General features: G+C 34.2%; 1 protein-coding gene across 1 annotated transcript in view; it reads left to right on the top strand.

Moving 5' to 3' along the window:
* Positions 1-5,942: 5,942 nt before the first annotated feature.
* LOC128680574 (homeobox protein BarH-like 1b) overlaps positions 5,943-27,372 on the top strand; it is a 56,323-nt gene continuing 34,893 nt past the window's right edge. Inside the window, exon 1 of the mRNA XM_053763812.1 lies at positions 5,943-6,567. Coding sequence (XP_053619787.1) covers positions 6,045-6,567 — 523 coding nt within the window. The 5' untranslated portion in view covers positions 5,943-6,044. The remainder of the gene's footprint in view (positions 6,568-27,372) is intronic.

Raw genomic sequence — 27,372 nt, 5'->3', positions numbered from 1 at the left:
TCAGACGTGCCATTGTTATATTATTTGCCAATGTATATTACCTAATACCTATACATATATAAATAATCGATAAAAAAATAACAGATATTGATGTAAACATTACAATTTTGTTCTCGGAAACTTCCCCTGAAAATTTTTGGAAATTTCAAGGACAAATTTTCATAGAAAATTTGTCGAAAATCGAAAGGAACTTTGCAGACCAGTAGTCGGCCCCATATTTCGTCTTCCTTACGACAAATGTGACCCGACCAAATAATCCTCTAAAATGAGAATAAGACGTGAGTATAATTATCAACATTTGGCTTTATAAAAAAATATAAAAAAAAAAAAAAAAACAGACATTGGCTTCTGTGCCCATTACACGATGGTTCTCTAATTTTGTCTAAAACCAACTTGGATGACTTCATAACGCCAAAAAATCATGATACGTGTACAAAAAAACCCATTATTATCCCAAAAAAGTGAAAGATTTCACACAAGACTGCTTCCGGTGTCTTATTACCGAATTAAGTATCAAAACGTCGGTCGTTGTGCGATTGGGACCGCAATACACTGAGGTCGCGGTCCCAGTCACTCAAGCACTATATCTGAAAGAGTTTACTGGGAGGACAGTTGATGGAGCATTCCGATTTACCAATGAATTTAATGGGATGGGTAGTTTAGAATAAGATAAATTTATATATAACAAATGAAAAGTAATAAAGTTACATGTCTTCTTTAAAAAAATCCAGTGATCGCATTGAGAAACATCTTGGCTCGCTATAAAATGAAGCGATGATCCCAGTTGCCCAACGACCCTAAAAGGTGATGTAAAACAATCAGTCATTCATAATTCCCGACATGAATTATGACAAGAAAGTATATGTCATCTCAACAATATGTTTTGGAGAAAATATAATAACATAGACAGACAGTACACACGAATCGTTTTTCCTACGGAGTAGACAGACCCAAGAGTAGCAAAACTTGAAAGAACGCAGAACAGAAAATAATTGGGATATGCTACCAACAAATTTTATTTATTTTATGCAGATAAACTTACATAAGATAGATATTGAAAGCAAGTACGTTGTACTTACTAATTTCATGATTGAAAGCCAATACAATATCTGAAAATGTAAAAAAATGTAAGGATCTAATAAATCCAAGCAAAACAAGACGTGTTACAAGAATAGCCATAAGCCAGAAGTTTATAATATGTGTATTTTAAATACTTATTTAATGGGCTAATTTCAGAAATATGACACATGATTACTTATTAAAAAAAAGAATCCGTACCTAATAGAGACGCATAAATAATACTTGCAACGGTTATCATACAAAACGAATAATTTACATTAATGAAAATTGACTACCAAAATTGATGTCTAAATCCAAAATGAAGCACGATTTATGTATCATTCCTATGCCTAATAGACTATGCAATTAAAAAAAAATAGGACCACCTCATACTGGCCACCCGCATGCCTTCTTATTACTATTTATGTGTTGAAACCAAATTGAGATGTGTTATAATGACTGCCCCCGAAATTACGGCCAGGGACGCGCCGTGCTCGCGTTAACGACGATCAGTTAGCTGCTACAACGTATTTTAATGGCCACCACTTTTTATAACGATAATTTATTGTAAGTAAGTACAATTATGCAAAATGTTTTGAGAATGTGTAATACGTAAGGTAATTTAAGACTAAATCAAATTGCATGGGAAAATTAAGAAGTAAATGCAGTAATATAATATAAATATATCAAACAAGTAAAGCGAAAATATAATACCTAACTATTTTATGTAATACACCAGTTACTATGTGTTACATGCATGTATAAAGTCTGTCAAGAAAGAGATGAAACCGGATTTTTAACGAACTACATTTTTTTGCCATTGAAATACCGAACAGAAAGGTCAAGATTGGTTGATAAATACCCAATGTTGCAAGTCAACAGGGGACAACGTTTTCCTCTCATTTATTTTGTTCATAAACTGTATGTACGCATTGTTGTAACTTTTTTCTTCGCCGAGTGGACTTATTTCGTTATTTCGGCGTGGACGTTAGTTCAAATGCAAAGACATTCAAGGTAGTGCGCCCACGTAACCGCCGCGGGTGTTAGAAACCCCTAATGACACAGAATAGGTCAGAATAATGCGGTAGTGGTGTTCACTTCCGCTATCAATTTGTACCAAATAGTTCACCACCTCCTAAATATAGGGTAGCGGTTGAACTTCGGTTTAAACTTGGGATTGATTACGACAGTTTTTTTTTAATAATCAATTTGTTTTTGCCTTTGAATAAGTAGTCAAAATGACAACACCGGAAGTGTAATAATCCGGAATCATGTGAATTACAAGAAAAATATCTTAAAGGAAATAAATTCGTGTATACTTACGAGTAGTCGACTTACTAAACATTATTAAGTATTAGGAAAGTCTACTCAACTTTTAGTTGTTATTTCTATTTCTGTTGAGTTATATTTATATTTAGGTATATTTTTTATTAGTGGAATCGGTGGTGTTCCTGTGGTTGTGCCTGTGAACTAAAAATATTGTTATGCAAACTCATGAGGCATGAGTGTGTAGAACTTAATATTTTCTTAATTAAAACTTCATACGGATGAGTATCCGTGACAAGTGAGTACTTGTCCTGAAGTTGAGTCCGAATCTTTGGCAAAGTAATTTTGTTATACCTAGTACTAGCTTCGTTTGCGTGCGCGGTTTGAAATAAGTATCGTTTTCTTTTACATGAAATTCCTAAACAATCTCTTCAACTGAAGAAAGCAATTTGAAATTTGTATATCTGTATTCATAGTCCATGATTTTAATAAAATTCATTCCTAGACGTGTCTGCATTCCCACGGAAGAGGATCTATGTGACGTAGCTTGTTAAATAAATACATATTTCTCAGTTTCGTTTGAAATTTATGAGTCACTCTTTAGTTACACCGAAGCGCCATCACAACAACTAATGACTGTGTGGTCTTGCGTCAAAGTTATTTTTATTCGCATGAATAAAACATACCGGCTCATAATGAGCCAACTATTTGCACATCCCGGACAAATCCACGGGTGGTCGTTAGTCGTATAATTGCAGTTCTTCTAAGGAAGCCAGCGGTTGTCCTTAATCATGCATATTTATTAGGAATTCATTGCATTTCCACAAGTATTTCCTTGCGGCTATTATGTCTAAGAATAGAAAGCTTTAAATGTTTTGAAAGATACAGAATGGATTGTTGACGCTTATTTTAATATTTGACACACGATACCTCTGTTATCGATTAAGATTATATAATTATATTAATCGGTATTATATTATCGGTAGTACTAAAATAAAATTAAGGAGAAAATAGTCATACTCAAAACAATTGAGACCTCTGACCTCTAGGGATGCCGACTTTGCAAAGTGGAGACGAATAAGTAGGAAAACCGACTCTGGACTTCGACCTGGACTCTACGGTGCAAGGAGTAACCGGAAAAACACTCAGTTGAGAGGGAGAGAAAGAATCACTCCAGGGTGCTCCGTCCAGCCCCTTAGCTATCACTATTATCGAAGATACAGCATACATTTTCACAGACATTTTCCTTCAAATATTCGGCAAATCCTATCTACATTATCTTGCTAGATATCTTCAAATATTTTCCTAGTAAGCCATTGGTACGTTCTTTATCATTTATTACAGTACAGTTTCAACAAATGGAATAACGTACCAACTAGGTACCTACTTATTTCTTTTGACTTCATTCTTTTCAATTAAAAAATCTCCCACTTCAATTAATTATGTTTATAACAATTTTAAACTTTCGTGTTTCGTAATTAACTACCTACTTAAAAGAGGTATTACTTAAAATATACGTGCGCGTTTAGTATTACCAAAGTACATTATACAATACCTAGGTAATTCCAGTATAGGTACTTATTATGTTCGTCAAGTTACATCAATAAAATCTATACATACCTATTTAGTTGTACAATAAAGTAAAACATGTAAAAAGGTTACGCATTACTTTATCGTGTAAAAGTAAAAAGAAAGTTAGGTATACGTTTCAACATTTGTTTTTTTAAACGGTTGTCAACCCAGACCGCCATTTTGAAATGTTTACCTTCCGTCACGCTCTGCAGCGCGGGGGAATCATGTGGAAAACTAATCTAATTTGACATTGAACTTTTTGTAACATCATGTTGGTTTATTTTGGGGTGCGAGATTGCCTTCCGAATAGAGGGAATTAAAAATAAATTGATTAACGGCAATGTTGTCCCATTTTTTAATATGGGAAGTGGTAGGATTGCACCTTTCCCTAATATAAATATTGCTAAAAGTGAATATTTTATTGAAGTTTACGTGCAAAAAAACTAAAAACTATTTATCTACCAAATTTATATATTTTTACTAGAATACTTATATCTATTCATTGCCTAATTTGTGTGTAAATTAGTTGTATTTTTTTAAATTACCTATATAATATAACCAAGACATGACTATCTTAGTTATATTATATACGTAAGTAATTACAGAAAAATGCATTTTTGTAAGTGCAATTTCTTAATTTAAAAACTAAAAAATAAAAAATATATTTAGTTCTTAAATTAAGAAATTGCAATATACCACCAATTCGATGCACTGTGTCATTTTATTCCAATGTTATTTCACGTAAAAAATATACCGGAACCGGCGCCATATTGCTCGCTTTCCCGCCATTATTGACCAATCATGTCGATTTCCGCCTACGTTATTAATTTTATTAATAATTTAAATTGTAATTGATAATAGTGAACGGTTATTTGCCATCGAAGGCAAATTATAATGCTCTATTTTTTATTTTGAAGATAGAGCGGTTTCGCTTAACATATACCTACCTATAATTCTGTATTTTTATGGCATGCATTAGTTAATAATTCTAGTACTTACCTCTTATTTAGTATTTTCTCTTATGCTATGAAATTTTTTTCTGTTATATTAGGTATAGCTACAACTTTATGAAATATCTGATTGTAGGAAAAATCAAAGCAAGAAGAGGAAAAGGAAAGCCAAGAAGGACATTCCTAGATGAAATAAAAGAGAAGGCAGAGCTCGTGTCGTATAGGGAGGTGAAACCGATGGCTGAGGACAGAATTAGATGGAAAATGCTCCACCGACAAGAACAAAGTTCTTAAATTAATTGATGATTGATGATATGTATAGCTAAATGAATGAAATGTTCAAACGTTACTTTGATGACTTCTAATTTCAAATCTTTTAAGGTCTTATAAGTACTTATTTATTAAGTACCTATCAAAATGCAAATGAGGATTTATTATCAAGATTATGTTATTGATATTTAAAATTTTATGTGAACTTAAAAACAGCTAAATTATTCAAGCAAAACCCATCGTTTTCATTAGTAGGTACATCTATAGGTATCCTTATCACAGTGTTAATTAATGTCTATCAATGTCTGGAAAATTAATTGCTAACTAGAAAACATAGCGGACAGTAGGCAGTAATTAATGAGAGATAGAGAGAGTATATTTAGAACACTTTGTATTTCTACAATCCAACGAGTCCAGACAATTAGCCATGAACTATAAATGAAGGAAAGTGGCACTTTCTTCAGTGACAAACGTCGGCCTTATCGACGCTAAATAATGGAGCAAGTAGTTTCGAATCGCGTCTTCATCCCGGTAATTAACCGGCCTCCCTTGATCCTCCCCCGACCCTCCACGGTGCTCGGCACTGCGCCTCGAAGCGGCTAAATTAATCACACCACGAATCTCGCCCCCCAATTCAGGGCCGGATTAAAAAGTTTTATTGGAGCCCCGATTGTGACAGCCCCGCGCGCCTTGCGAGCCAGCTCCGGCCAATCACAGTGAGTCGGCAATAAAATGCTGCGCTCCTATTGGCCCGAGCTTAATGGTACACGCCTACTTACACCGCCCGCTACAGGGCTGTCACACGCCACGTCAGTTGACCGAGGCGCGTCGACCCGTCAGCCGTATCCCGTGTTAACTTGGTGTTGTGAGCCACCGGAACATTCCGAATTTCTGTGACTGTTGTGTGATGGATTTGTGAATTGAACGATGGAGGAGGAGTCGATGTCTGGACACAGCTGTTCTGAGGACGATATCAGTGTTGGGCGGCCGTCGCCGGCTCCGTCGCGGTCGCCATCCCCTCATGACTATTTCAGGCCGCTGAAACGGTTGAAGATGGCTTCGGAACCGGCAGAAGAGCGTCGAGGGGAAGGCGTGAAGAGTTTTTCAATTTTGGACATTTTATCACACAGCCCGCGAACTCCTCCGCGTATTGTGCGGCCATGGGACGCGTCAGGATTCGAGAGACTGCAGCGGTTGCAGAGGTTGGCGGGGGCTGCATTGCTGGATGGAGAGAGGTGGAGGCTGGCGGCTTTAGGGCTTTTGAGGCCGCGAGATATGGCTCCGGCGGAATGCTGTGACTCAGCGTCGGAGCGGTCGTCGTCGGCGTCCGACTGCTGCTCGGAGCCCCGGAGAGCGCCCCAGCAGGGCTCCACGGCTCCACACACTCCTCTGGATGCACTGTTTCACATGACCAGCAAGACCTTTGAAGCGAACAGTTCTGACAATGGAGGTAAGTTCTTATTAGGTAGAATTATTTAGGCACGGTAATTATTAATACTAGTTTCGTTTTTTCTAAACATAGTTAACGGATTCCAAAGATTCTTAGGTAAGTGCACTACAAGGCCGGTTATGGTTTTGTTTTTATGTTAGCTTTATAGAAATAATTTCTTCTTATAGGCATTACAAGAAACGTGTAAGGTTTTAAAATTTAGTATTCTTTTTTGGCAGTTTTATTTATTTTTCTCATTGACTTATATACTTAACACACAGCTTGGCACAGCAAACTCCATACACACAACATTTACAAACAAACATAAACCAAATTAATTTTGTAATTTGATATCAATCAACAATTAATGCCATTCTCTAAACAAACATTTGTCTTTGATAGATTTATTAAGCAAAATAAATATAAAAATAAGTCAATTAAACACGAGAGTATGTTTTTATAGTTAACTGAGTTACATATTCTTAGTCTTAACTGATATTCTTAGTAGATATAGAATAGAGCACATTTATCTAAAAATGTTATTCTCCGATTAAATACGGAAAAATATATTTTTATCTCGTTGTTTCAATGTCAAATATATACTATAAAGAGAAAGAGGGCAAAACAAAGAATAACTAGGTATTCCAAACATTCCGAGAATAACATTTTTATTAAAACGGCGGAGAGTTTTTCTACGTCGTCGTCGCGAGCGAGTCAGGTTTTGCGCACGCGCCCTTTTCTTTTATAGTGAGTTATTTAGGCCTGACTACGGACCTGGAGTCAATTTATTTGTAGGCTTGACTACTTATTTGAGAAATTCAATGTTGTGCTAAACTAAATCGCATCTTTTAAATATAACTCTTTTATTTTTACGTACCCATTTGTAACCGTTTGATAAGAAATAGATTTCACTAATTCAAATTTATAATCCTCTAATAAGTAAATAGCTACAATAATTTATAATAGCCAGCGAAATATACATAATTCAAACTAAACCCTACAGGTTTCGGTTTTAATTTTAACACTACATATAAATAATGTAAACTCATATTTTTTTGTAAATAAACAATATCTTTGTCATTGTATGTACTCATATTTTTTGGAAATAAATAATAACTTTTTTACGCAATCTGTATACTTTTCTATTTCTGATGATTTTCCAAAAGGAAAGCCAATGTGAAAAGTTTTAATTGCTAATACAATGCTGCACATTTCAGTATTATTGTGTTCAATTGCATTTAATCTTAATGCTACTCCCATTACTTTCCCGACATGATCTTAATTAAGTCGTCTTCATTATGTTTATCTACAAATTCATCTTTTATTGTTAGCCTTTCTTTCACATACAAGCAAGGTATTGTAAGTATCATTACTAGCAGGCCGATGAATCTGTTTTTTTTTTAATATTTTCCGTTTAGTCCATATTGAGTATTTATTATGATCTAGTATTGTATAATATAACTACATTTTATTATTGAATTCAAACTATTTAACAATCATATTTTAAATTTTAATTGTAGTAAGCTATAGAAAATGTTATTCGACGTGCCTGTTTTGCATATGAACAGGGAAATGTAAAATGTCGTGTCTGTTGAACAACACAACATAATTATATTTACCATTTGCAAAGTGATTTCATAACCCAGCCATCGAGGTATTTTTCTGTTTAAACTATTGTTGGCCACATACAAACACACATCCAGGTCACCCACTGCAAATACACACTCATTAATGCAATCATTAGGAATAGACACAATTTGCAGACATTACTATGACTTAATACGTATTTGATGACTGTTCATTGAAGCATATTTGATTTGCACGACATAATGAATATTATTTTATAAAACACCTACATACGAACGAAGCTATATTTTTATTTTAAAACTATTACATAAAGGAGAAACTTGTATGCTAGCTTGTATGTTATCGTAATGAATGCCGAAGATTGTGCGAAGTGAAAGAAACAAAAAGCATCAGTTTTGGAAAGCATCAGCTCCGGCGCTCCATGACTGAGAAATAATCCGGGAAAACGACAAAATGAGAGAGAGAGAGATATATATTTCACACGTAGTTTTAAATTATATAGGTATAGGTAGGTACCTATTTATCTCAAAGAAAATTTAATTTGTTTTAATTATCTCCTTGACCAATTTCCGAAAAGTACTTGCAAAAAATTTATCTATAAATATTAGAAATATAGAGAACCGCTAGTCGATTATTTTCTATGAAGTTATAAATAAATGTCTACAAAAGTCAAGTCATAGCATGCAGTAAATTAATTTTCAATTAAAACAAAATCTATTAAGTTGTCAGCACTGGCCTTAATTAATATCTCTATCATCATTCTCATCTTGATCATAATCTGTGCACAAAAAACTTACTTCTGAAAGAGAAGTGGCTATATCTACCAGTCTTTATTATTGAAACGAAAAAACTACTTACATAAATAAATTTCTAAATCTTCCAGCCAGTATTCGCTAATTGAAAACCAATGAAGATATTATTTGTCGATGGCATGAAATGCGGGTTGCCAGTGCCAAAATAGACGATTATGGTATGATTACAGAGCGGTATCGAGTAATTTAAAGACCGCTACACACGAGCGTGTACAGGCGGTCGTTATAAATTGTCTGCAAGTTTTTTCTCAATTTCGGGACAATGGTGCGTTCTAAGAAAGTGCAAGTAAGCTTTAAATGTTACTCAATTATTTTTTCACATGTAAACTAATAGCTAAGAGAGGAAATTATTCTAATTATCAACTTTTACACAAAGCTACTTATTTTGTTCGTAAATGGTGATTGATATTTTAAAATACCTAACAAATACATCGAATCATAATTGTTAATAAGGCAATAACTAATTAACATGCAGCTTGAACACTAATCATTATTTTACACCTCCAGTAGATACAAAGATTTCCTTCGTAATTAATTGCTCATAAATATAGAGGTGACATTTATCGAATTAACCACTTTAATAAAAATATCGAATCAATGAGCTTTTAAAGATCCAAATGCACGTTTCACGGAGTCATTCAACGGTCCCTTTTGTTGAAAAAAGAATTGACTCTATGAGCGTAATTTACACGCGGCGATTGCAAAAAATACTATTGTTGCTGGCACAAAAGAAGACATCACGCGGTTAACAAAGAGAGTTCTAAATTCGAAAAAACGTCAACGCGAAGGCGGGAATAGGCTATGCTCCATATGCTACAGATTAAAACGTAAGCGCCAACAGTCATTTGTCATTGGTATAACACCTATAGCTATGGCTTGATTGAGGAAGTAATTTCTAGTTTATGAACGGAAATAATATTTTTTCAACATCCCTCGACTCGGCGGGACATTAGAATATTATTGTTGGGATATCTCTATATCAACATAATGAGTATATTAAATAAATGGGCACGTAAGTATAGACGTGCATTCGGTATCACAAACGGAATTATTTTGATGTGTTAGAACATTATCGTTTAGATTTTTTCGTAATTTAACACTTTTGTGTTAAATACAGTAAAATTAAAGTGATTTACTTTACTAGCGGCCCGTCCCGGATTAGCTCGGGTGAAACCATAATAAATTATACAAGAGTCACATCCATTGTTGAGAACCGAATAAAAATCCATTCATTCATTCCATGGATTTTTATTCATAAAGACACAAATAGAAATGGAGGGCTCTTTTGAATCCTTATCCTTATATATTAATATGTAAATATTATATGACCAGGTAATATTTTAAATACTCAGATAAATCCATTGCATACTATTTACCAAATCTACTTCTCCACTCTGTGAATAAAATTGTCTAAAATATATTACATAAAAGCTGTGATGTAACCCAGTGCTGTGACAAAATTAAAGTCAATAGATCAGAACAGAACAGATTAGATAAAATACATAATTTTATGTAATAACAGCAGTACATAAATATATGTCAATAATTTTACTCTATTTGACATTTAAATTGTATATTTAGAGGTCATGTCATAATATGCTAATAGGCAGATAAATATTTTACGAGTATGTTGTTGCTACGATCTAGTCTGACTTTATAAGGATGTAAAAATACTCATCTGAATTTGAACTTTTTTTATGATTTTTAAATATATATTTCTTACGTCTTAAAAAACGGAGTTTATCTAAAGATCATCCTTAAGTTCTCGTTCGTTCCTATTTATATCTAAAGTATTTGTGAAAAATAATAATAAATTTCCTATATTTGATTTATTTTGTAAATCCATCCTACCCAGACCCTACTTCCATATTTAATATTATAACGTCTGTCTATCACGTTTTCACGTTTAAACCTCTGCCTGGGTCAATTTCAATGAAATTCAGAAAAGATATTCTTAATGACGCAAGGTCATATAAGTATATGCTGCCACAGGCAGAGCTGCGACCAGCTTGTGACAAATAACAGGTAATATTAAAAACGCAACGACATGGAGTAGCCAAAAGTACTCGATTGACACAATGCTAATAAAAAAACACAACACAATCAAAGGCTATAACACCCGGCGCACTAAGACTTATTATATTTTATTATCCCGCAAATGACTCCTATACAACCTGTGGGGTCCCAAGGTGTCAGAACCGGCACGTTTGCATTACCCCTATTATGAAAAAAAAAGAATAAAAACGAAAAAAGGCGAAGGCACCCGCCATTATTATATTAGGCCCATCGCACAGTGGGCCAGAATAAAGCCTGCGCTAAAATAGCTGACTAATTGATTGTGGATGGTCTATTATATTGATATAAGAAGGGATTTATTTTTTCTGATATTAATCAATTTTCGAATAATCTCATTTTTTGCATAGTAATAAATATTAGTCACTATATATGGGAATATATTGTAAATGTTTTATTAAACATCTGATTTGTCGAAAGGTATTTTCAAAAGAAATTCAATTGCGTAAACATTCGACATTGGACATGTAATTTGGGAATTACTTATATAATATATATTATTATGCACTTAAACTATTCTATATACAGCTAACATGCTGTACATATTTAAAGTGTTGTAACATCGATCGCAATAGAACGTTTTAATTATATTAATTCCTCAAACAAAAGCCGACTGAGCAAGGTGCGTACATCCATCCTTGTCTCTCATGGGGTAATAGAGCGAGGCAGGTGGTGTGACCCTTGATAATCTAATTATATTAACCTTCTTTGGGATATCTCGGCATCACGGTCCATCTGTGCAGTGGGAGATGGTGGTACGTTCGAATGAATATGGTGCGTTTATTTTCATCAGATTCAAATTTTTATTCGACTGATATAGATTGCAGACTGGGCTATGACGTTCAACGGCTGAGGATTCGACGAATTGGGAATACGAATAAAAAAAAAATGCATTTACATCAATCAAACACGATGAACGAAAGCTAAAAAAGAAAACTAAAAATTCCTCATGATCACTCTAATAAACGCTTTTAAACTACAATATAAACGTGACGTCACTTATCAATACTGTCATAACTTTTGGAAATAAGTATCTGATTTTACTTGACTCGAATTTGAATACATGAAGTCGAAGCCTGCACCCTCTATTACCGCGTGGCTTTTCTTGTATGAACCAGCCAACGTCAGGGGCCATTACTTAATAACCCAGCATTAGGACACCCGAGCGCTGAATTAGTGGCCTGTTTTTGTAAATAAACCGTCGGCTGCGGGCCCTTTGGGCCAAATTGATGTCGAACCATCGTTGGCCTTGGGATTATGGAAATGTTTTAAAATTCCATAAAATTTCATAATTCGAACATGTTTTCTTTTTAAATCTTAGTTGGCTAGGTTTTAAAAATAAAAATACGCTCATATCTTTGAATATAGCACAATAATTTATATACAAATTGTGTGAAAAATAATTATATTTATTCAACTTGTTCTTCTGTCATATTAAAATTATTTTATTTAACACGGTCAATCAATATTTATAACTCTTGTGCTAAATGTTTATAAATTGGCTCAAGTTGATGTCAAAAATTTACAAATTTTATACCTCTATAACGCAAGTGGAGAATAATCAGCGCGACTAATTCAATTGTTAATTATTTTCCAAGAACGTATGTTTACAAATAATTACGTGTCTTATAAAATTGAATATATTTACCTTTAAAAAGTAACAAGTAAGCGAAGGAGTAGAAAGGATAGAACTATGCTACGCCGTAGGCTCCTTCGTAGACAAAAGTCGTAGCACTATCAAAACATAGGAAGAGATGCTACGCCGTAGCTAGTGTAGCGCACCCTAAATATATGTGTCTAATTAAATTGTATTTTAATTAATAAACCTACTAAATATAATGTGTATGTAAATTTATAGTTTCTATTGTTTTATTTTGTACTAGCTTTTGCCCGCGGCTTTCCCCGCATTAATTTCGTGCACTTCCGAAAGATGTCTAAAAAAATTATTTTGGCTTCTGTTAGTCCCATAAAAAAAAACCTTAATTATTTTTCTTTAATATCTCCTATGTATAGACATAGCCCCCTTACAGTTTTATTATTATGTATAGATTTGATGACAAATATTTTCCAACATATATTGACATGACATTCGTTTAGTTATAACTTTAATAACATTTGTATTTCTATATAAAAACCACGGTAGAAAACGAAGTTATCCATTAAACATCCCCTAATGAAAGTCAAACCTTAAGATATTGATTTAGATAACCTAATCGATTATACCAACACAATCGATTGATTTTTTCGTCAGTCCTTTGCATCAGCCGACTTCAAATTATATATTTGTGAGTTTTGGGGTCAGGTGCGATCTATAATAGGTGTCGATACGATCTCACGGGGTTGTTTTTGCCCATTGTGGGTGGGGCAGTTCCTTCAAAGACACACCTTGCTTATATATATTTTATATATTCTATGTTTATTTAATGACACCCATTCATCCACCTAATATGCATCTTCTTCTTAATTTGCCTATTCATTACTGAATGTTGGTTAATAATTGATGATGATGAAGCGGTGGTGGTCCACCTGTGAACTGAAAGGTCCCAGGTTCGTATCCTACTCGTGCCACATGAGTATGTATACCAATCTGACTCTAATCTAGTTTTCATCGACCACTGGAGAAGGAAAACATCGTGAGGAAACCTGCACTCTGGTCGATTATCAACTTGTGTGTGAAATGGAGATGGTAACAACAATAGTGCCAAGAAAGTTGTTGTGTGTGTTTCATTCCACGAAATGACTACGACTCTCAGCCCTAAGGAATACGACTATAAAGAGAAGTGATCATATTAAAGAAAATATTTGGAGCATGTATATCACTAGATCGTAAATCTTTACGATAAAAATAATCCTACTATAATATTATAAATGTAAAAGTTGGTGAGGATGTATATGTGTGTATGTTTGTTAGTCTTTCACGCGAAATCTACTGAACTGATTATTATGAAATTTGGTACACGTGGAATAACTATCAAATCTATGAGTACTTTCTTTTATCCCGAAATTCCCACAGGAGCGAAGCCCCGGGGCGCAGCTAGTATTTTATATTTCTTTAAGAATTTTGTAGATATAGTCAACAGCACATCAAGCTACCTAAATTCATTGAAAACTCGCCTCTATTACCACGTCTTAAAGAACTGTGCACTGCACATATAAATAAATATGTTTTTACATACAAGCATGTGCGTTGGCTATTTTATTTATGAGATCGTTTCCCGGTGACGCTACGTCACCCAATACAAAATGAACTATGTAACTATGACACAATTAATGAGGGCATAGATGGGATACTTTCAATAAAGATGATTGTTTAATTGATTTATAATTTTTGAAAGCTGTGTTCGGTTCCGTGTCGGGAAAAAAGGGAAATGTGGAAACGTGCAAATTTCGGATACGTATTTTTCGAAGTTCATTTTGTAAATTTTCTCCAATTTCTTAAAGGTTATAATTTCTGCATTTACAAAAAAATCGCAGTCGAGAAAGCTCTTGAACTTTTTGAATTTGCTTAAATTTCTCTCCAATGATTAAGGCGTTCGAATAAATTCTTCTGTTACTGACTTAAACTTTCTCCATATCAAATTTCATCCAAATCGGTCCAGTATTTTTTTATTGTTTTAAATATATAAGCAAAAATGTCTTATTAATATTTATAAACATAAAACAAATTATTTTTCCAGTTATATGTAAAGCGAACCCTCTGTGTTCACTTTATTTTTTAACAAAATAAATAGGTAAATAAAAGAACGGTTGACGTTTTTATAACATTCATATTTTACGCCCGGTTTAAATATGTAAAATATCTGTAAATTATTCCTTTCTACAGTCTGTGTGTTTACACTTTCACTAAAATACGATACATAAAGTTGTTGGTAACAATGAAAGATTTATCTTTTGATAAAATAGTTTTTATCACTTCAGTTTTATGGTTTTTTCTCGTAATATGTAATAAACATTTTGTTATTTATACTACACATTACAACATTTTATATATTAATATATTGGTGATGAGTTCTTAGCTTAATTATTGTTGTTTTAATCATAATTATAATTTTACTTGAAATCATTAGGTATCATTAGTTGGGATGGGATTAAATTCCTCATAGATTGTGCCCCTAAGACAAAAAGTCGTCGTCTATTTACGGTTGCATATGCTTGTAAACTAAAAACAACATCTTTAATTCATACAATAAAATAAACGTCTCTAATAAAAACGTGACGTCCAAAGTTAAAAACACATTGACGTCTGATTGAGCAGAGAAAAAAAAGAAAAGACAATTCAACTTATATCGATTAGGCAACGTATTCGATCTCGATGCTCATCAAAGGAAAACGTATTATATTAGCGGCGGATGAAGTGACGCAGCCTAATTTTCATTACGAAGCCAGTAGTGACATAAAATTAGTTTTGTAAAACGTTTCACCTGTGAATGTCATGTGTATATTTTTATAAGAAAAAAGTGTTATGTTTCATATATCAAATACTTTTATTGGACATTAGAAGTATTAGAATTACCTTGAACCAATTTTCATTGACTAAAATATTCTCGAAATAATGTTTTATTTTTGTTAAACGCAGTAAAAATTCAAATTAACACATACACAAAACACATTTTGTGATTAGGTATTGGGAAAACTTTTTATACCTGTCAAAAATACAAGCATATAATTTAATATATATAATTTTAATAAAAAAATACATATAAAATATGTTTTTATTAAAATCTTGGAATGATGCTGAAAAAATATGCACATTAATTCCTCATCGTATTACCGACGATTGTAATGATAATGAATATAGATTGAGAGACTCTCAACATCTGATGTAATGTGTGCCTTCATTTGTATAGTTTTCAACAGAACAAAGAGTGATCGAAGTGAGTGGTAATTGATAATGGCTGATATGTCACGTAGCGATTGCTGCAGAATCGAGTCGACAGTTCAACCACTCAATTTTTAGCGGTCTTTATCGTCTCTATCAAAGAAACCTGAAAGAACACTGTAGGTTTGTTCACAATTTCGGCCATCTTAATGAAGTTAATTAGGTCTTTACGTGGTGTAATCTAGAATATAAACATGTAATGTCTTTAGCAGATTTTTAATTATTTTAGATACCTACACTATAGCACTAATACCACTTTATTATAATGTACTGTGCTAACACATAGGTAATAAAATATCATAATTCAATGTATTTTTTTCCACGTCTAGGTATGATGGATACGTTATCAGTTCGATTCGAACCAGTTAGCACTTACCACTTTATTGCCATGAACAATGATATCGATAAAGCATGGTGCTATAATCTGCTTAATTGAATTATGTTTACATGTCACGGCGCGCTGTGATTGGCCAGCGCGCTGCAACATGGCCGCTGATAAGCTGAATTTGTTCAGCGTTTGTTTAATGGCATTTTGTATTTAAGTCATGTAAAGTGATTTAATTATAGCTTATTTACATACTGCGAATCATGTTATCAAATATTTTTAAAAGCTTCATCACATACTGGGTTGGGTAACGTCAACTAAAGTACCTACTCAGATTAGATTGTATTTTTGCGTAAGTAGCTATTTTTAATACAAGATACTACAAGTCCAAAATATTGGATCCGTGGTACTCGTATCATCATTTATGGTATCTTGGACATAATGAGTGTCCGTCAATTTGACTTTTGTTTTAGAGGAATTTTTAAATAGGTATATAAAATTATTATTTCTAGTATTGTCTATGGTCTCGAATTCGCGCCATTTTGTCACCTCACGCCTGTCAAAATGAGACGTGCGCCGAACGCGACACGACAACCGCAGTATTGCGCATCTGCACAGCGTCGACGCAACGCAAACCGCATTCAATCACCGAGTAGGAAGCCGCCGCAATTTAAATATTTGACAGCTCGAGAATTACCGGCAAAATTGCGTCGTGTAGTGCATTTAACTTAATTTAGATAATTAGGTAAATTAATGAAATTCTCATATTGGGCGGAATTTAAAGCTGTCTTCACAAACAGCAGACAACAAACAACAACAACTTAAAATGAAAAAATAAACTCTTATGTTGTCTGTTAGATAAGCATTAAGTGCCATAGTATTATGCTTTTACCACTTGCATTTTGCACAAAAAAAGTTTATTTAAATATAGACCCATCTCTATATGAGCAACATTGCTACGTCAAGTTTTGATATCCTATATACATGATATACTTCACCACAATCTATAAGTACTCAAGATATAAGTAGGTACATTGTATAAAAAGATGTGAAACCAATTTAAGATTGTGACAGACTGGTGCCTGATTGGCACTGAATGTGCACCTACAACGGCAAAATGTAATTAAAAATATATTAGATTTTTTCTTGATAAATGAATTTTTAGTAGAGAAAACAAAAACTTTTACTCCTCGTCGGCGAGTGGAGTGCTATACTTATAAATACACATAATATAGTTGGCCGTGGGGTAATAAATAGTCGATTTGCTCGATACCGGCGACGTTGGCTGCCGAATGGATATAAATAGGCCATTGTAGTTCTAATCCCGAGTTGACTAATCGACTCCGCACTTGAAACTTGTAGTGTTGTTTGTTTGCTGTCGATAAATTTTAATTGAAAATCGACGGACATGTAGAATAACAAATATATGTAACAAAAATATGTGTATGGGTGTAATATGATGTCAGTAGTCTTTAATCTTTTCAAAACCCTTCAAATCCTACTTCTAAACAAAGTTTGTTTGAACGAGTAAATAAGAAAATGAGTTTGCATTACATAATTGATTTGAATTAACAATATCTACTTGGACCATTTTTAAATTACAGTTTACTTACCAGTTTGAAGCGGTGGTAGTGTAATGATTAAAACGGGCATACCTTAGAAGATCACAGAGTAATATTTATCGTCGTTAATCCCGGATCCGAAATCCGAATCCCGAACTTAGTATTCAAAATATCGACATTATTTTATCGATAACATTATGCCCATCGCGCGGGTAATAGGAGCGCGATAATAAAGCCGGGTTAATTAAACACTGCCATCAGCCATTGGTCAGAATGCTTGAAACGGCTGACGTTTTGTAAACCTTTACTGGTATTAATAGCCTATCGGATTTGCAACTCTTGACTTTGGCGGTGTGAAGGTTTGAGGTTAGTTAGCTAGCTGAACTTTTGCTTAGAGTTATTATTTATTTAACTTTTTTACAAAAACGTGTGCCTATGTGTGTAAAAGACATACATTTTAGTACCTATTTAAATTATGGCTTTTATTAGAGCACCTTTTGACTACTAAAATTACATAATTGCTATTTTTACATTGATATAGTACGTTCAATGTTCATCTACATATACACTACACATCTACATATACACTATCATGATATAGATAATTCTGTTATAAATGTTACAAATGGTGATTTGCGTTTTCTTTCATATGGCTTTAAGCATTCAGAATAATTACATGAAGGAAGCCTGCAAGAAATAACTGCAGCCCTGTTTGTGTGCGGCGGGAAGGGACGCGAAAATATAAAATGTCCTGTAAAATCACACCCAAATCTTTATTTCAAGCTTATTTTTTAAGATGACCTAGAGATTCAGAGCGGATTCACAGCTGTAAATGAGACCGGCGGCAGAACACTCAGAAGAACGAGGAAAGAGGTCACCGCCAGATCCACAAATGCCTCTCTTTCAAAGCTCGCAGATATCCGCGTGACGTGTAATGAGAATAAGGTGAACGCCTCAGCACAATTAGTTCCGAGGACCACCGGGCGCGTACACACGTCCGAACCGGTTCCCGGCTGAAGTCTGGTCTGGTGGTCTGAAACTAGCCGGGATGGAAATTAATCGCATTTTCTTTATGCTGACTCTTGAGTGTGCTATTTGTGTCTATAAAATATAGAATGTCGTCAAGCTCTTTAAATTTGGTTTTAGAGTAACGGGAGTTTGGTGTTCACTTGTCGGTGAGGAGAAAAGAACTGGCCTATACGGCCCGAGAGCGAAGGTTCCCAGGTTCGAATCCTACTCGTACTCGTAACACATGAAATTGTATCGGATTTATTAAACTATTTAGAGAACAATCGACGCAATTTAAAAGAAAATTTCTTGTCTTTCTTTTTTAAAATTATATGAATTGTCAATCAAAGCTTGTACCAAATTTTAATTTGCGAAAATAACTAATTTTCCTGCTTCCATTAGACTGGATCAAATTGATGGACAATTAAAATCAGTCTACACGACGGTAGCCATTAGTTTCGGCCATGGTCAGGTTGCCAAAACAATTTTTTGTGGCACTTTCAATTAATTGGCACAATGTTACTGGTAATGTGCTAACGATTATTTTGAACAACGTCTATGACAGACAGAAATCGCAAAAAACAAAGCTGTCTTACCTATCTAAATCATAGAAAAGGTAGTAAGGAAAATTATATACCTATCTCCTAGAAGAGACGACCCCAACTACGACTACCAACAGGAAGGAACATATTCGTTTTCCTGCAAATTGAGAGTTACATTCTGTCAAGAAGTGAAGAAAACGGATTTATGACTAACTGCATTTTTTGCTATTGTAATACCGAATAGAATGGTACAATTGGTTGATAAACACCCAGTATTGCCAGCACACAGGAAACAGCAGCCTCATTCCATTTTTTCACCTTCTCGACTCCAGGTTTACTTGGTTTAACATTGGTTAAACCAATAAGCGAATTCTGTGATAGACTTTGAGAAATTCAGTTTATACGTTTAGGTACATCATAATACCAAATCTATGTAATTTTCTGAACAACATATAAAATTCCAAATAGAAATCTACTGACCCAATAGTTGACTGTTAGATAATGCTTTAGCATTAAATCCACCTGTACTTTTACATATTGTATTTTGTGCAACAAAGACGTAAATAAATAGGTACGATATTGATTTTAAAATAGTACAAAAATCATCACAAAATTCACGTATAAGGTGTTCTAGCATGATAGGGACCAAAACTGTTCAAATAAGTTTCTTTCGGCATTTCTTCTCAGCAGTGGTCGTTCCAAAAGCCTATATATATATATAATAACTGTTTAATATAAAAATTGACCTAAAAAGTGCCTGTGTGGTGCTAATTTCTGAATAAACTTTTGAAAAAAAATTTTGATTTTGAATATTAAAGTTGTATAAGTAAGCCAACTTCGGTCGCCATGGGCAGCATTGATTGAGCCATCGCCGGGCGATCCGCTATCTAGATCAACCCGTGGCGCTCTCTCATTACGAATTAGACCCGCCTAAACGCCACTTACAGTGGAATGCTGCCTTAAACTGTTACCATTTACGCCTTCTTAAAAACTTTGCTCGAGAATTTTTGATTTGACGCTGCCGTCTTACCATAATTAGCCTGCGTGGGTTTGATTTTTGAATCCCGACAATGCTCGCCTAATCATTTTCTAACACAATTCTTCAGATTCTTGGACAATAAAAAATATAATTGTGTAAATAAATATAAATATATTAGGACAAATCACACAGATTGAGCTAGCCCCAAAGTAAGTTCGAGACTTGTGTTATGGGATACTAACTCAACGATACTATATTTTATAACAAATACATATATAGATAAACATCCAAGACCCGGGCCAATCAGAAAAAGATCATTTTCCATCATGACCCGAATCGAGCCCGAACTCGGATCGAGCCCGGGACCTCTCGCTCGGTTCAGTGGCAAAAACCTTACCACTGTGCCACCGAGGTCGTCATTACTCATGAAAATAAAGGTAAATTACACATGAAAATAAATATTTTCTTCAGCTGTCACAATTTGTAATTATTTTTCTTGACGATCACCATTCAGTAAATGAATAGTCATAGAAAAAGAATAGAGTTTTTGCACCTTTTTTTCTCAACGCAGTGTGTCTCTTTTGTCTCGCCATTCGCCACTTTTGTCACAGAAGCAGGAACTGCAGGAGGGAAACTTGACATGAAGTCAACAGTACAAGCTAATCTGTCGGAGGAATCATTAACTATTAGATTAACTTGTAGACGTTAATGACCCTAAACAAACACATAAATAACAAATGATGTGAATCCAATACAAATAAAAGATACATTCGTTCCACGGATTTCCTTCGCTTTTCCAGGCGATGTTATGTTTATTATGACGCAAGTTTTTTTGATATCCTATCATCATAGTCTTATAATCGTTTGTTTAACGGATTTCTCTGTTGTTCTTCTTTCTGTAGCAACATATTATTTATTACCATCATAAAGATACCAGCAGAATTTTTTTTTGGTTGAGATGTTGATCATCTCAGCCAAGGAAATCTTCTGGTAGATTGTTTCTCCTATAGACTTATAGTTTGAAATAAGTAAAAATACAATTTTACTTTTAAAATAATACCTATTTGTCAAAGAACATCTTATAAGAGACTTTAGGACTTGATTGTACGATAAAACGTTGTAGTTACAATTAAAACAAAACAAAATCTGTAATTAGTCATGGATTTTAACCTAAACACTCCAAGATGTTGCCTTGCTTGTATCTTTCAAAATATCTATAAGACATCAAAACCCAATTTTATTTGTCTCAACTCACCTCAAGAGTCAATAACATTGTGCCGGCCCACACATCCTTGCAATCATTGTTTCACAACGAAATCCTATCAAAAGATCCGAAAGGAAACATAAACCACATTATGTTGACAAAAAGCTTTAGGATTTTCAACTTTATTACTCAGATTTAAATCAATGTGGGTCGTAGATGGAAATTGGTAAGTTAGATGAGAGAAGGCATATCGAATTGGTAGGAAATCGGGCTTAGTGTCAACAGTTACGGGTGTTGGTTTGAAAGAGGTGCTGATCCAATGCGGTTGAGCTTTGTGCTCTCTCTAAAGTTACACGCTACATCTGGGAATGCCCATTCTATTCTTGTACGGTTTTTGTTTTCTATTAGGCAAAATCCAAATGGGTAGACCATGGATTTAGTAACTACTTCACGGAGTACCTACTAATTCAAAGGAGTAGACTGACTGGAGGAGGTTGTGAGATAACGTAGATGTTTTACTGCAAAGATGACAACATGATGATGAACATTTTCCCAGTGGGACTCTACTAAGTACTTATATAAAACTAGAAAAAAAATTATGGCTCCAGCCGTTTGAACAATTTTAGCCTAAAAGACGTACTGAGTTATATCATTAGTCATCATCAAGTCTGATTGGTTTTTAACAATTATCCTATAGCTTAGCTACATAATCACCATCATCAACACCCTTTCAAACGTCCCCACTACTGAAGCAGAGGCCTTACTTATAGATGGATAAGGAGTACGGGCTCATTCACCACGTTTTCCTATTGCGGATTGGCGTTCAAACTCCAAACATTACATTCACATACAGTACGGAAGGTACCTATTTGTACGTCAAAAGTCATACGTGCAAATTCAAAAATATCACCGGTAGTCCGTCATTGCCTACAACAAACTCCTGACCCCGCAACAAAGCGTTCTAATTGTCTATGGATCTCTGAAATTAATCAATGCGAACGCACTGTGCGTACCTGCCTAATATAAATGTTGTAGGTACGCGCTCGCGCTTTGAAGTCGCCGCAGCCTCCAATTAGCGCGCCCGCCGCCTTTGGCGTCTGCCGGCTTTGTATCGCCGCGGTGCTCCGTCCCGCTCGCGCGCGCCTCTCTCTTTCTCACACCCAATGCCATTTTGAATGAGTGAGATACCACCACGATTTAGTCAAATCTTTACTTACCATTCGGCAAAATGTTTATATTCATAAGCCATTTATTTAAATCTTTATATACAAAACCGTTTTGTATAAAAGGCGCAATTAATGCTAATAGCGTTCTAAACTGTTAGCAATTAAGCTTTTAGCATTATTTTATTTGTTTAAATATTAAATAAACAATTTTTCCCGATGTAAATGTAATAACCCAGTGGGGGATAGAGTTTTTTTTAAACTATTTTCAAATTTTATTTTGAAAAAAAAATTTAGTTGCGTGGTCAAGTTTTATTGATTGAAAAAAATAATCTAATTAACGTGGACACATAAAAATTTATTAAGCAAAGTTTTGCTTTTCTGAAGTCAATCTTTCTGTTAAGAATTACACAAAAAAAAAATATTTCTCTCTCCCTCTTTAATTCTCATCACCAAGTGCGCTCACGCAACTTTTAATTCTTTTTAAATTACGTGTGTTTGCCGAATGAAAGTGGCCACAAAGGATTAACCGCATTTCATGCAATTTGGTGCACGGATAAGAGGTCGTTATACAACACCAAATCATAATCAAACTTTTGATATTTTTTGTTAGAGTGGTACCTTCAGCAGACCCTATGGGTGCCGAGTGCCGACACTCATCGACTGATGAAACCGGGTCCAGCATTCAAATTCAAAACTCTTTCAATTTAGGATGATATACATCATTAATTGACTAAAAAATCAGGTCAAGTTAGCTTGCATATGGGCCTGTATTCTGTGTGGTTGGTCTTTTTCAAATTGAGTAGATATTCATCAGTGGAATCCCCAATGGTCAGCAGCTGCCCTACTAAACTTACCTAAATCTAGATATTTATAATTATCTGTGCCACATAATTGTAATCGATTAATAAAAACAAAAAAAATATTCCCATAGCCCGACTTCTGTTTGCCGACGGCAAAATTATCCTCCTCTTATTATGTGAAAATTTAAAGGTTTAATTTAACAATAATATGTAGGTACATAATATATTTTTTAAATAGTTATACACTTTTACATACTAAAATATGTAGATACGATATAGATATTTAAAACAGTAAAGATTGAATTATGAGAAACTTGTGAAAGATCAAAATTTCAATGTTTCAGAGTGAATGAAAATCGCTTAAAATTCCGTTACTACTGAATGTATATTATATGTAATAAAAATACCTCATTCGAGTATAACATAGGTACATGTTATTCTAATTGAGAATGACTTAATAGAAAGAATATAAACATTTTGTGCAAAAGTCTAAAAACATAAAAACCGCGGACTAATCCAATTTAAATGTCCTAACACGATGGAATTACGAAACGTTTCACCATAACAAATTAAAACCCAGTGGGCATCTTAATAGTACGTTACACAAAGGCGGCCACCCTCATCCTAACAATAAATCTTTATGACGATATCACTTTTATTTTGCATAAATAAAACTAAATTATAACTGGCCCTTTGCAGCGCCCGGTAGCCGCCAGATATTGTGGCAATAACAAAAATGAATTAAAGAAAAAAGTGTAAATGGTAAGAGAAAAAAGGCTGGATATCAAAGACGCCGCGGTCACGTACTGGCTGGTTATGACGACCAGCGGGTGTTGCTGAGCGGGAAATTAAAAAGTATGCTAGATGAGATTTTAAAAATGGAACGGGTTTTCGTGGATTTTGATGTGGATAGATTTTTCTAATGTTGTATTCCAGTGGGATTACTCGCCAATATTTGGAGCGTCATCAGTTAAAAAGCTGTTTGGACGTTAAAGGTTAGTCGAGGACGTCGCTAACAATAAAATTAATAAGAAAAAAGATACTTTACAAAATATTTCTCACTCTCACACAACTCATGCCATCCATAATTCGAAAAGAAAATCTGACACTAGAACCCATAAAAGAACATCTAGACTGCTATAATGATAACCTAAAACCAAATTGCCTTTATGATTACCATTGGCGGTTATTTCTTTATTAGCTGTGGTATTTATCGTTTCAACATGGAGTAATATCATCTTATTAACATTTTAAAACACTCGAAGCGGTTTCGTCGTTTGCGTGACGCGTAGTTTGGTTACTTGGTAAAGGAACATGTATTTAGAAGTATTTTACTTTACCTTGTAACTTAACTAGTATTAGCTATTTAATTATCTTGAAGGCGACGCGTGTGACCGCATACAAAATTCTCTTACAAAATGTGTATGTACTGGTGTTGGCGCGTTATTTACAAAGGCCACAATCAAAGTGTTAAGAAGTCAACTTTAATATCTAAAAAGAAAACTGCTCATATAGCAATTAAATGATCAGATGGTAATCATAAAAAAAAATATTTAAAAACTCACATACCTATATCCATGCATTTTATAACTTCGTCTTGTAGAGTCTTGGAATTTCTTGAATATTTAATTGCACAATTTACGTAGGTAAACATTTGTTTTTCACTTTCAATGAAACGTAGACTTGCCTGACCCATCGCTTCCTCAAAAAAATACTACATTAGAAACAAAAAAAATATCGATAAATAAATAAAAACAAAGTCATTTGAATTTAAATTAACGCATTACGTTACTAAAGTAATGTTAGCGATGAGTCAATGACACGCTCGATAAGAAAGATGTTATCTCTTTCTTTCGTTACTTCCATGAGCAAGAGAAACAAAACCAGTCACTGTAACGGCTCAGCTCGTCAGTCCACAATCAGACTGGAAAGATCCTATTTCGGAAAAAAAGAGGAACTATGCTATTTACAAGTCATATACTTAAGCGTCCGGAGGGAGAGGGCGTCGCTGCTGTTGAATAAATTTGACAAAATAATATTACTTTTCAAAATGTTTCTTATACGCCACCGAAGCATCCTTATTAATCTGAAGACTGTGAATTGTGGCAGACACATACTAAATAAGAATGTGACTTTTTAAACAACAACCACACAATGTCAAACAACATCAAACAATACGGTGTCACAGTCAATGACATCAAAACAGTCACCCAGAAATGACAACCCTACGTCGTTACCAGTATCAACTAACATTAAAAGTGTAGTGACAACCCTACGGCTCGTGTGAACATCTCAAAACAGATCGGAATAACCCGCTCCATTCATAACTTCCGAAGCCTTTGAAGATGCCGCCGCTATTAAACCACGATTAACTCGACACCTCCAACGACGGGCAGTGGGCCGAAACGGACTTTTACGCTGGTTTCAGCCCCAACTATCTACTAAAGCTGGTTTTAAAGTCGGCCAGACATAAACAGACCATTGCCCACATCGACTCGCGTCGGCTACTTTCGGTTTTACGACTAAGTTTTATTCACATTATTTGAGAGGATAGATGCTTTAGTTTTGTTTCCCTTGATAAGCTACTGTCAGGTCTCGTAAGGGTTAGTGAGTGAAATGAAGGTAGTAATTTTATGCTAAATCCTGTAGGGAAAATGTAATTTTTGGAAAATTAGACAAAGAAATTTAAAAGTAAGAGTCAACAAAGAATAATTGTTGGTTAATTGAAGTTCATTGCGTAAAGAAAACGCACATAGACATATATATATATATATATATATATATATATATATATATATATATATCTAGAACCAGTGATAGCAACGGGCGAACTTATCCCATGGTGGGATCTCTTTGGTGAAACGTCGAGTGTGTCAGAAATAATGTTTAAAAATTCATCTAATCCATTTATTGCGATGAAGAATATTAATTGAGATATTATTTTCACAGCTTCACAATTTATGATCGTTGCCATGACAGTTTCGGTAGGATTTTAATTAGGTAGCACTGAGAAAAAATGTGATCTTTTAGCACGTATATATTAGAATTCTTAGACCGTTTTGTAAAATAATTTGCATTAGAACGAGCCAAATTGCCCTGACATAAATTAGTTGTTTATTGGCATAAGCTGGAGTTATTTATTCGCTTTTGAATATTATATATTGATATCTTCGCAATCGGCCAATGGCGTAATATTTTCGCAATAGATTAATAGATTGAGAAAATATAGTTACAGCTTTATTTTGATTTTTTTTGCTAGCTTCAGTTTTCTTTTTTGTACTTACATAGATATCTCTTTCTCTTTTTTTTACTTACTTTTACTCTCTCTCATCGGCTCTCATCGGCTCTCATCGGCTCTCATTCTTCCTATTACAAGTTACCGTCCCTTTTTGAGACAAAGTAAATCAATTCAAATGACTAAAGACAAAAACCTCGCGTACCTATATATTTTTGCCTGTTTGCAATGAACGTCACTAAATCTCTTACGGGGTAGACAAAGCTAAGTGTTGCGAAACTCGAAGTCGAACTCCTGTATAATAAACTTATAACTTGGCTTAACAAATCCAAGATTATAAATTTCAGATCTGCAATAACTTTTAATGTTATAACCTTAAGTAGTAAAAGTATTATTTTGAAATAACCGATGTAAATTACACATGTAAACGATTAATCGATAAACTTTTGACTTGACAATTCTAATTATGAAGTTGATTTTATTTTTAAAATTAAAATAACCACGGCTACCGTTTAATAATCATATAAAGCTTTAACCACTGCGGTAATATTTCGACGTGCATTGCTTAGTTTTAAACAGAGTTTAATATCAATGCGAGGGAAAAGTGAGCAATGTATGCCGTTTGGCCACAATCATGGCCGATGCCATAATGTT

Source organism: Plodia interpunctella, chromosome 24 (genome assembly GCF_027563975.2).
Source record: "Plodia interpunctella isolate USDA-ARS_2022_Savannah chromosome 24, ilPloInte3.2, whole genome shotgun sequence".
NCBI lineage: Eukaryota > Metazoa > Arthropoda > Insecta > Lepidoptera > Pyralidae > Plodia > Plodia interpunctella.
Note: the sequence above shows the minus strand (reverse complement) of the source record. Positions and strands in the feature narration are given on the sequence as shown.